The 13,064-nt window shown below is 34.7% G+C and overlaps 1 protein-coding gene across 1 annotated transcript; it reads right to left on the reverse strand.

The window, feature by feature from the left end:
* Positions 1 to 356: 356 nt before the first annotated feature.
* On the reverse strand, positions 357 to 1,289 carry LOC120224742 (olfactory receptor 14A16-like). Its single transcript, XM_039222994.1, has one exon. It carries the CDS (start codon positions 1,287 to 1,289, stop codon positions 357 to 359), a length of 933 nt encoding a protein of 310 aa, XP_039078925.1.
* Between the last annotated feature and the right edge of the window lie 11,775 nt (positions 1,290 to 13,064).

Below are 13,064 nucleotides of genomic sequence, written 5' to 3' on the forward strand. Positions count from 1 at the left end.
AATTTTTCTAAGAGTTAGTATACAACTGGTTTGTCTGGAAGAGCCCAAGTTTAGCTCTGATGCCCCAGTATCCTGTACAATTTACCATTTCTCACAGAAAAGGGAGTTCCTATTAGTCTGACAAATACAATATCAGAATATATCTGCCAAATACAAGTAGAAATCTACTGGTTTTGCCATCAACTTGATCTGAACAATGAGGATGTTTCTTAATAATTGCACTTTAATGAGTACAATTAAATCTTTATGATAATTTTTAGTCTATATATCCAATATTATTACAAGACTATGCAACAGATTATTTATACAATGATGTCAGTGAATAAAAAGATCACAATATATTCTATATTAACTTTTTAGTTTGATAGCCAATATCTGGTCATTATCAATTTCCTTAGTGCCATCCTCATATCCTTATTTCTCAGACTATAGATGAGGGGGTTTATGGTGGGTGGCACCACAGTATAGAATACTGAAACTAGCAAATCCAAGAGTGATGGAGATTTGGACAAGGGGTGTAAATAGGCAAAAAACCCGGAAGAGAGAAACAGAGTCACAACAATGAGATGAGGTAAACATGTGGAAATAGCTTTGTGCCTGCCTTCTCTGGTGGGCATCCTCAGCACGGTGGAGAATATATAAATGTATGAAATATCAATAAACACAAAACAACCAAAATCTAAAAGTAGGCTGAGCCCAATGACTACTAATTCCCCAATGTTATATGAACAGGCAAGAGAGAGCAGTTGTGGGACATCACAGAAGAACTGATTAACTACAGGAGACCTGCATATGGGTGTGGAAAAGGTAGAAACTGTATGAAGAATTGCATTGACACATCCACTGACCCATGAAGAGGTGGCCATCTCTACACAAGCTCGATGGCCTATGATGATATCGTATCTGAGAGGGTGGCAGATTGCAACATAGCGGTCATAGGACATGACTGTGAGTAGTGCTACTTCTGTACTGGCTAAGAGGAAGAAGAAAAATACCTGTGAAACACATCCAAGGAAGGAAATTGAGTTTTGATTCATTAGAGAGTTCATGATGGATTTGGGGACAGTGATGGAAATGAGACAAAGATCCAGAAAGGACAGGTTCTTCAGGAAGAAGTACATCGGAGTGTGGAGACGACGATCCTTGGTGGTGAGGGTGATGATGAGAAGATTCCCCAGTAGGGCTGCCAGGTAAATCAGCAAAAATAGGACCGCGTATAAGATCTGGATCTCCCTAATATCTGAGAAGCCCATGAGGAAGAATGTTCCCCCATAGGTGAAGTTATCCATTTCTCTGGATGTTTAATCAATTACTCTAAAAAAATAAAGTAAGCAAATTAAGACTCAGCTGAAGAAAATTTAATGTTGTGTTTTATTATTTTTCCTTTCCCTTATTGTCTGTGCATCTATCATAATATTTAAGACCACATGAGGTGAGCACCAAAAAGCCTCCAATGAGGTCATTGAACCACAGTGATCACACTGCAATGTGACTGAAAGCAGTGTCCATCCATTCCAAGTCATTCACCTCATCCATCTGTCTGGTGCAAGGACTACTCTCTGGAATTCTCTCAGATGGAGATTTTTATAATGCATATTGCAATAAGTAATGAGCAAAACCCTGGGAAAAAATGAGCAATCAGCTGCACATATAAATTCCAACTTACTCATTTACTAGCTTTTTTATCCTGAATAAATATCACAGTTTATTCAATATAAAGAGTGAGCTTTCCCATCTGATTCAAGTAAATATTGCATTTAACAATACCTAGCATAATTCACTAACAAGAAGGCCTTTAACAAACACCATTTCTTCTATTTATCCAGTTTTCTTTTGTTATGCCTGAGTCAGGAAGTTTTGAAAAACTTTCAAATGGTAAAGCTTTTATTTCTTTATTAAAAATTTCTTTCTTTCTTGTGTGTGTGTGTGTGTGTGTGTGTGTGTGTGTGTGTGTGTATGTATTGGGTCACTGTTGCATTGTATTGTCTTTAAGTTCATTTACAATTCTTGAAATTGTAAGAAACTTTCAATTATATGAATTCTTGTTCATTGAAATACTACTAATTAGGTAAATACCTATGGAATGTTATTGACTATTTTTCTGTACTAAAACCCATTCCGTATCTATTTTATTAATACTTTTTTTTTTTTTTGAGAGAGAGAGAGAGAGAATCTGAAGCAGGATCCAGGCTCTGAGATGTCAGCACAGAGCCCTATGCTGAGCTCAAGCCCACAAACCCTGAGAACTGCTAAGCCAACTGGGGGCCCCCATTCTGTACCTATTTATAAATTAATGCCAGCCTTCTTAATCTGCCTTCATATATGTGATGTCATAGTTCTTCCTCTGAACTACTTGTAATATCTTGTTGGTTCCCTCATTCACTAACACAATCTTTGATCTGTGTTTGTTTTACACTTGCATAAGAGTCATGGTTTTATCCACTTAAAAGAAAATATCATGTAGCACCTGCCATGGATAGTAACTGCTCATACAAAAGCTCAAATGTTGGGAAAATACTTTAGAGATATTCTATACAAAACATTTAGGTAGTTTATCAGGAACACAAACCATAGTAAATGACTAGTCAATTATCATCCTTTAAAAATGTTTATTTATTTATATATTGTTTATTTTGAGAGAGAGATTGAGTGCATGAACCAGAGCAGGACAGAGGAAGAGAATCTTAAGTGGGTTTCATGAACTGAACACTGGTTCAGCATGGGGCTGGATGTAGGGCTAGACTTATTTTTCCCCCAGCATTATTTATTGATGTGAAACATTGTGTGTGATCATACTATAAACATCACCTTCTAGGGGAATCTGTGTGGCTCATCGGTTAAGCATCTGACTTCAACTCAGGTCATGAACTCACGGTTCATGAGTTCGAGCCTGCTTCGGATTCTGTGTCTCCCTCTCTCTCTGCCCCTGTCCTGCTTGCACTGTCTCTCTCTCTGTTGTTCAAAAATAAATAAACATTAAAAATAAACAAAAATAAACATTACCTTCTATTTATCTGGGTATTATTTTAATACACCAACTTTATACTTGTTTACAGAGTATTTGATGCATTCTATTTTCTAATTATATCTACCTATGTTTTCCCTTAACCCATCTGATACTATGTCATAAAATTAGCTAACCAATAAGCAAACAAAGAATAAAATAATTTGTAATGTCCTTCTATTATCCAAAGACAAATGAAGCCTTTTATTCTTTATGTCTTAGGATTTAAAGCTATATATATATCTTCTCTACTCAGCTGGACCAATGGTTCACAAAGTGTATGGCCCCCAGCCAGCAATATCAGCATCATTTTGACACTCACTAGAAAAACGCAGATTCTTGGGACATCATTCCAAGTAAGTTGAATCAGAAACTCTGAAGTTTGGCCAATGGAGATTTGTTTTAGCCATGAATGCTAGAGTTGGAAAACTGCTGCTTTAGAGTATCCTGGTTCATAACCTTTATTTCTGTGCTTTACTGGCACATTTTTAAATTTTTTTTTCTTTTAAAAGTAATATATGATTGAACTTAGAGGTGGAAATTAGAAAAAAAAAATTCATAGAAACAGAAAAGATTGTTGGTTTTCCATGGACGGGGTGAGGTATGCAGTGTACAGAAAAATGTGAAGATGATCAAAGGGCTATGGACTTTCAGTTATAAGATGAAGTTCTGGAGATCAAATGAATGGCAAGACTATAGTTTTCAATGCTGTTTTGTTTATTTGAAAGTTACTAATAAAGTAGGTTTTAAAAGTTTGTACCACACAACACAAAAACACTATATGAAGTGATGGATATGTTAGCTGCCCTTATTGTGGGAATTGTTTTGCAATAGATAGATATATAGCATCACTACATTGTTATATATCAATTATATCCCAATAAAGCTGGGAAAAAGTAGTCATCAAAGTTAATTACCTAATTAAAGTTAATTAAAGTTTTCAACAGTCAAAATCAGTTCTCAATAGCAGCCTCAACTTTCCTCTGGAGATAGGTATTTGTCTTAAACTTATTTATTCTGAATTACATATTAATTATTAAACAAAAGATAGTATACTATATCCTTACCATACAATTCTAATAAACATGGAAGATAGTGTTTTGGGGACCAAATGAAGTCAGACACTAACTTAATCAGAAATTCTGAGGAAATCACAGTGGATTGGATGTAGTATGTGGGAAGTAAATGAATAGCCTTTGGAATAATGATACTATATAAAAGAGGGGAAAAAAGAATAGGAATTATTTAAGCCAGAGAATGCAGTGTGAACAAAGCAAGATCAAGGCAGTATTAAGAGGTGTAGGTAGAATGCTTGGTTGCAAAATTATGCAGACATGATGTGGGATAGGAATATGAGGAGTTGCAGAACATGAACTAAGTGGTTCTGCCTTCACTATGTCTACACTGAGAGCAAATGACACTATAGGGTTTGAAGAAAATGGCATAATAAAGATGGGATTTCTCATAACTTAATTGTTCTGTTCTGTAATTTTGAAGGAAGATTTTTTGTTAAAGAGGAACAGAGAACTCATTATTTTAATAGTACAGCTATGAGTCATGTAATGAAGGTCTGCAAAAAGTGTACACCAATAAGTATGAGATGGAAAGAGAAAATGCAAAATAACTAGAGAAAGATGATGCATGGGAGGTTTGAATGTTTTATAGAATAAATAAAAGTGAAATCAAGGCTGAGATAAAATTCTAGATACAGACTTGTGGTGATGAATTGTTTCGTCTTTGCTCCAAAACCATCCAGAAGATAAGATGTACTTGTCTGTGTCCAACACCTATCTACTTTTTCCCACTGTGGCTCTCTTGCTTGTGTTCTGAAATCTAGTGTTATAGCAAACTGTTCTGCTAACTACAAACTTAGGAGAAAAAGCTTTCTATAGAAGGTCTGTTTGTTTTTATTTTGTTTTTAACTTCAGAGAGGATGAACAAGTTGCTTTATGTCTTGAGAAAAGGTAGTTGTGCATATCTTAATTAATTATGAAATAAAAACATAATCTTTATTACTGGTATTAATAAATTCCTGGGGCACCTGGGTGGCTCAGTCAGTTTGTGTTTGACTCTTGATTTTGGGTCAGGTCGTGATCTCACATTTTGCAAGAAAAGCACCCCATGACAGTTTTGTACTGACAGTGTAGAGCTTGCTTGGGACTCTCTCTGTCTGCCCCTCCTCTCTCTCTCAAAATAAATAAATAAACTTAAGACATCACTTACATTGTCATTTCACTCCTAGAAGTGTTTTTGTAACAGGAAAAAGCCATCATTTTTTCCTCAAAATACCAACAGACTTCCCACAGCTTGATTCACTCTGGATTCCATGCCTGGGATAAGAATGAAGCTGACACTGGCCTCTTTTCACTTCCTTGGGCCTGCCACTGACTAGAATATCTCAAGCTGTGAATGTTGAAACAACTGTTAAATGATTAACTATCTTTGACCAAGCCAGGGTATTAGAATTTTTTATTTTGATTATTGATATTAAGAAACTAAGGCAGATATTTATAGAAAGAAAATATCTTATATTTTGATAAACCTCTTAAAATATTTCTAGTCCTATAAATGTTTAAATGTTAACTGTTCATATTTGTGTTTTAAATAGCTCAAAGTTAAAATATATGTATCCTCTGAAGGAAGATTTATTCAGTATCACACTCTCCCTCTCTATTCTTTTCAAGTAGAACAGATGGGATTTTGGTTCTGCTGTATTGTCTTTTGTTTTGTTTTGTTTTTTGAATAAATGGATCTGAGAAGCCATGTATTTTTTCAAGATAGCCAAAGTAAAGTGTAAGTCACAATCTATGAAATGCACTATTGGGAAAGTGAGATCTTGCCTAATCATCCATACTAGCCATATTCTAAAATATTTTTTATGTATTATTGACTATGACTTACATCCATACTTAAAGCAACTCATTATATGGACAGATTGGACCTGTGGAGAGCTTAAGAAACTAGTCCCAAGTCACGCAGGGTAGAGGCAGGATTTGAACACAGGTGACCTCACTTCTAAGATTTATAAGCTAAAAAGTCTTCTGTAATGGTAAAACTTAGACTTGCCTGTATCCCTGGTTATCATCATTAAAAGCTTTTGCAGAAGTTTTACTTTATCACTGTTTACTTTTCTTTGTGTAAACAGACTTCATGTCTCAATTCTCTAGATGATGGAACATATCAAAGTCCAGCGGATTGTAAAGGATTAATTTAATGGGCTCTTCTCCTTTCTATCTCTTTTTGTGGACTTTCAAAGGAGAATACTAGCAGCTAATATTAATACTCTTACTCTGTGCACTTCACTCATGCTAACTCTGAGGTTTGAAATGGATTATCACACACACTTTAAATATAACAAAATGAATACTTACTGAAATGTAATCATCTGATTAGGATTTCAAAGCAAAATAGCAGGCACAAACAGGCTCAGAGCAAGTATAGTATAACCATCACCAACATGATCTTCTACAGAATTTTGACTTGGCAGAGTGCACTAAGAACCATAGGTTCCTGTCCACGTTTTTTTTTTTCTTTCTTTCACCATTTTAAAGTGATTCTTTATTGATTGGTTAAGTAAATACCCTGGGAATAGACCCAGATTAAAAAAAAAAAAACCAAACATATCAAAAACATCCAAAAAAAGAAACCACATTGTCCTTGGAAAGAAAGAGACTTTATAGGACTTAATCACATTTACCGCCAAAGTTGTGACAAAAACTAAAAAGATACAGACTATTCCAAGTTTATATCTTTCTTTAACATTATGATAGGAAAAAAATCATTACTTTAAGATGCATATACTAAACTTACAGTAAGATTAAACAAGTTTTAAAATGTGTATGAACCATTTGCCTTAATTTTGTGCGAGATGTTTTTTTTATAACTTTTTCCTATATTTATTAGTCTTTATTGCTTTCTTTAGGATTTCTATATGTTAGGAAATTTAGGACTTAACAGTCTCGTGCTTTTCAGGTATAAGGGCAATTATTTTCTTTTGTGTTTGATTTTTTTTTGGTAATAATATTTTCCAGGTGAGGTTTAATTTAATCTAACCAAATCTACTAATCTGTTCTGTCATGACTTCTGGTTTTGAGGTCTAGTTTGGGTAGGATTTGTTTTCTCCTCTCCTATATTTTAGGTTATATTATTTTTTAAAAAGCAAGATATACTTTTATATATTTTTTCAAGTTTTCATCATTTCCCTTTCTCATTCAAAATTATTTTTAAAATTTATTTTATTCATAGCCTTATAGTAAAATTCTTCTTAGCTCATTTTTATTGATGTAGATATTATAATAGTTCATTATTAAATAATTGCTTCAAAATGTCTTTAGTAGTTTTCTAAGCATACAATCATAATCTTCTAAACTAAGCATAATTTAAATTTTATTGCAATTTCAATCTCATATATATTTCATATATTAAGTTATATCGATAAACTCCAAAGTATCTAGTAACAAATAGACTTATCTTATTTCTGACAGTTTGGGAAACATGCGTCATGTTACACACTTCATATATACTATGGGTATAAATTCAATGCTAACACATTAATAGGTTTTACTAAAAATTAGTGCTGAGTTTGATGATGACATGATTCCTCTTTAATTAATGTTGAAATATATTAATATATTCCTGTCCATAAAACTAATTTGATCTCTGGAACAGAATATTTTCTGTCCTATAATTTTTAGTGGCTTTTGGAGGATTGGTAATATTTCTTTAGTTGAGTGTGTTCCCCTGGTATTTACAAGTGTAATTTATGCTTGCATATTTTTTCTTAATATGTAGCTTGAAAAATATTTACAACAGAGAAAGAAAGGAAAATTACAATCATTCTTATACACATATAGTATTGATAAATAGTCAAGAATATAATTTTTAAGTAAAAAAAGCAAACAATACAGAACATTTTAAAATCACAGTCTTAATAGTCTCACTTTTTCTCTTCCAAAGTACAGATTTGTAGTATAGTTATGCAACAAAAATGATGAAGCTTGAGAATATTGTGCTCAGTAAAAAAAAATCTGATTCAAAAACCACATATTATACAATTCTATTCACATGAAACATCCATAATAGAAAAAATCATAAGACAAATAGGAGATTAATGATGTCAGTGACTGGACCCATGACAAAATTGGAAATCACTGCTATTGGGTAGAGAATGTATTTTTTATTTATTTTTTTAGATGTTTTATTTATTTCTAGGAGAGAGAGAGAGACAGCGTGAACAGGGGAGGGTCAGATAGAGAGAGGGAGTCACAGACTGAAACAGGCTCCAGGCTCCTAGCTGGCAGTCAGCACAGAGCCCGACGCGGGGCTCGAACCCACGAACCGCGAGATCATGACCTAAGCGAAAGTCGGACGCTTAACCGACTAAGCCACCCAGGCGCCCCGGAGAATGTATTTTTTAAATGAATGGAAATATTCTAAATTTAGATAGTAGTGATCGGTATACAATTCTTTGAATACACTAAAATTCACTGCAGAGTGTAGTTTAAAATGGGAAATTTTAGAGGTGTTTGGGTGGCTCGGGTTGTCAATTGTCTGACTTCAGCTCAAGTGACGATCTCACAGGTCGTGAAGTCGAGCTCCACAGTAGGCTCTCTGCTATCACCACAAAGTCTACTTGTAATCCCCTTCTCTCTGCCCCAGCTACTCATACTTTCTCTCTGTCTCTGTTAAAAATAAACAAACATTTAAAAAATAAAATGGGAAAATTTATATGTGAATTATATTTAAAAAGATGTTAGGGGAACCTGGGTAGTTCAGTTGGTTGAGCATCTGACTTTGGTTTAGGTCATTATCTCATGGTTCATGACTTCAAACCCCTCATAGGGCTCTGTGCTGACAGCTCAGAGCCTGGAGTCTGCTTCAGGTTCTTTGTCTCCCTCTCTCTCTGCCTCTCCCTCACTCACACTTTGTCTTTCTCTCTTTCAAAAATAAATAAATATTAAAAAATTTTTAAAAAGAAACAGAAGAAGAGATAAAGAATTTCCAAGACAAACAAAAACTAAAGGAGTTTGCGATCACTAAACCAGCTGCATGAAAAATATTAAACGGGACTCCGGGGAGGGGGGTTACCTACGAATAAATGTATACAAAAAGGTAAGATATCTGTAGTCTTAAAACTATAGAACACTTATGAAAAAAAGTGAAGAGGACACAAAGAATTGGGTAAAATTTCCATGCTTATGAATTAGAACAAGTGTTGTTAAAAGGTCTATACTACCCACAGGATTCTACGTATTTAATGATATATTGGCAAAATACCACCAGTATATTTCACAGGCCAGAGCCAACAATCCTAAAATTTGTATGGAACCATAAAAGACACCAAATAGCTAAAGAAATTCTGAAAAGGAAGAGCAAAGCTGGAGGCATCATGCTCTGGACGTAAAGCTATATTACAAAGCTATAGTCATCACGGGAGTGTGGTACTGGCATAAAAGATATATATACATATATATATATACATAGGTCAACGGAACAGAATAGAAAACACAGAAAAGGGCCCACAACTACATGGTAATCTAATCTTCGACACCAAGAGAGAAAAGTCAATGAAAAAGAAAGTCTCTTAAACAAATAGTGTTGGAACAACTAGACAGCAACATGCAGAAGAATAAAATTGGACCACTTTCTTACAACTTTCACAAAAATACATTAAAATAGATGTGAGACTTAAACTTGAGATAGGAACCATACAAATCCCAGAGGAGAAAAGAGGCAGCAACCTCTTTGACCTCAGCCAGAGCAATTTCTTACTTGGCATGTCTCCGGAGGCAAGGGAAACAAAAGCAAAAATGAACTATTAGGATCTCATCAGATTACAAAGCTTCTGCACAGGGTAAGAAACAACAAAATTAAAAAGCAATCTATGAAAAGGGAGAAGATCTTTTCTTTTTTTTTTTTTTTTTTTTTTTTTTTAACGTTTACTTACTTTGGAGAGAGAGAGAGAGACAGAGTGCAAGTAGGGGAGAGGCAGAGGGAGAGGGAGACACAGAATTTGAAGCAGGCTCCAGGCTCCAGAGCCATCAACAAGAGCTTGATGCGGGGCTCCAACCTACGAACTGTGAGATCATGACCTGAGCTGAATTTGGACGCTCAACCAACTGAGCCACCCAGGCGCCCCTAGAGAAGATACTTTCAAATGACATATCTGAAAAAGGATTAGTATTCAAAATCTATAAGAAACTTATAATTAACTCCAGAGTCTTAATCTATTTAATCATTTCTCAGATAGTCTGCACAGTTTTTTTTAAATTTGTATATGCTTTTACTTGAATAAGTTTGGAGAATTTTTCTTTCACTCTTTTTTTTTTTTTTTTTTTAATTCAAGTTAGTTAACATACAGTGTAATAGTCTTGGTTTCAGGAGTAGAATCCAGTGACTCATCTCTTACATAAGATACCCAGTGCTCTTCCTAAAAAGTGCTGTCCCTAATGCCCATCAACCATTTAACACACTCCCCCACCTTTCCTCCAGAAAGCCTCAGTTTGTTTTCTGTATTCAAGAGTCTCATGATTTGCCTCCGTCTCTCTTTTTAGCTTATATTTCCTACCCTTTCCTTATGTTCATCTGTTGTGTTTCTCAAATTCCAAATATACATTAAATCGTATGATATCTTCCTTTATGTGACTGACGTATTTCCCTTAGCATAATACCCTCAAGTTCCATCCACATTGTTGCAAACTGCAAGATATCATTCTTTTTCATCGCTGAGTACTTTTATGTATATACCATATCTTTTTTAACCATTGATCACTCAGTGGAGATTTGAGTCCTTTCCATTATTTGGCTATAGCCAAATAGCACTGCTACAAACATTGGGGAGCATGTGCACCTTCAAATGAGCATTTTTGTATACTATGGGGAAAACACTTGGTACAGCAATTGTTGGGTCATAGGATACATCTATTTTTATATTTATTTTTTTAATGTTTATTTATTTTCGAGAGACATAGCATAAGCGGGGAAAGAGTAGAGAGAGAGGGAGACACAGAATCTGAAGCAGCTCAAGGCTTTGAGCTGTCAGTGCAGATCCCGATATAGGGTTCAAACTCAGGAGTCATGAGATCATGACCTGAGCCAAAGTTGGACACTTAACTGTCTGAGCCACACATGCACCCCACATCTATTTTTAATTTTTTGAGGAGCTTCCAAACTGTTTCCCAGAGTGGCTGCACCAGTTTGCATTCCCACCACAGTCCAAGAGAGTTCCTGTTTCTCCACATCCTGGCCAGCATCTGTTGTTTCCTGAGTTGTCATTTCACACCAAGAGTGCAAAAGTGTTCCCTTTTCTCCCCATTCTCGATAATATCTGTTGTTTCCTGAGTTGATTTTGGCCATTCTGACAGGTGTGAGGTGACATCTCATTGTGGTTTTGATTTGTGTTTCCATGATGATGAGCGATATTGACCAACTTTTCATGTGCCTGTTAGCCATCTCTATGTCTTCTTTGGAAAAGTGTCTATTCATGTCTTCTGCCCATTTCGTCACTGAATTATTTGGTTTTGGGGTGTTGAGTTTTGCAAGTTCTTTATAGATTATGGATACCAACCATTTGTTTGATATGTCATTTGCAAATATTTTCTCCCATTCCATAGGGTGCATTTTAGTTTTGTGAATGGATTTCCTTTGTTGTGCAGAAGCTTTTTATACTAATGAGGTCCAATTGTTCATTTTTGTTTATATTTCCCTTGCCTCCAGAGACATGTCAAGTAAGGAGTGGTGTGGCTGAAGTCAGAGAGTGTTACTTGTTTCTCCTGTAGGATTTTGATGGTTTCCTGTCTCATAATTAGGTCTTTCACTGATTTTGAATTTATTTTTGTGTATGGTTTCAGAAAGTGGTCCAGTTTCATTCTTATGCATGTCATTGTCCAGTTTTCCAGTACCATTTGCTGAAGAGACTGTATTGTCTTCCATTGAATATTCTTTCCTGCTTTGTCAAAGATTACTTGGCCATTTATTTGTGGGTCCATTTCTGGTTTCCCTTTTCTGTTCCATTATTCTATGTTTTTGTTTTTATACTAGTAACATACTGTTATGATGACTACAGCTTTGTAATGCACCTTTAAGTCCAGGACTGATTCCTCCAGCTTTGGTTTTCTTTTTCAAAGTTATTTTGGCTATTTGGGATCTTTTCTGGTACTATACAAATTTAGGATTGTTTGTTCTAGCTCTGTAAAGAATGCTGGTGTTATTTTGCCAGAAATTACATTGAATGTGTAGATTGCTTTGGGTAGTATCAACATTTTCACAATATGTGTTCTTTCAATTAATGATCATGGAAGGTTTTTTTTTTCTATTTCTTTGTGTCTTCTTCAATTTCTTTCATAAGCTTTCTATAGTATTCATGTTATAGACATTTTACCATTTTGGTTAGGTTTATTCCTAGGTATCTTATGTTTTAAGGTGCAATTGTAAATGGAATTGATTCCTTGATTTCTTTTTCTGATATTTCATTATTGGTGTACAAAAATGCAGCCGATTTCTACACATTGATTTTATATCCTGTGAATTTGCTGAATTCATGTATCAGCTCTAGCAGGGTTTTTGTTTGTTTGTTTTTGTCTAGTCATTCTAGTTTTCCATGTATATTATCACATCATCAGTAAAGAGTGAAAGCTTTATTTCTTCCTTGTCAATTTTATTTCCTTCCATTTTGTTGTCTGATTGCTGAGACTAGGACTTGAAGTACTATGTTGAACAACAGTAGTGAGAAGGGGCATCCCTGTCTTGTTTCCGATCATAGGAAAAAAGCTTTGAGATTCTCCCCATTGAAGATAATATTAGTTGTGGGCTTTCACATATGGCTTTTATGATGTTAATGTCTGTTACTTCCATTCCTACTATCTTTAGGATTTTTATAAAGAAGGAGTGATGTATTTTGTCAAATGATTTTTCCACATCGATTAAAAGGATCATATGGATCTTATCTTTTCTTTTATTGATATGATGTATCATATTGATTGATTTGAAAATATTAAACTCATTCTGCAGCCTAGAAATAAATCGCACTTGATCATGGTGAATAATTCTTTAAATGTACTGT

The sequence above is a fragment of the Hyaena hyaena genome, unplaced genomic scaffold (assembly GCF_003009895.1).
Source record: "Hyaena hyaena isolate Hyena2069 unplaced genomic scaffold, ASM300989v1 scaffold_1247, whole genome shotgun sequence".
NCBI classification, from domain to species: Eukaryota; Metazoa; Chordata; class Mammalia; order Carnivora; family Hyaenidae; genus Hyaena; species Hyaena hyaena.

Bases quoted from the DNA above. Each gene is read 5' to 3' on its own strand.
- LOC120224742 (XM_039222994.1), bottom strand. From the start codon at position 1,289: ATGGATAACTTCACCTATGGGGGAACATTCTTCCTCATGGGCTTCTCA.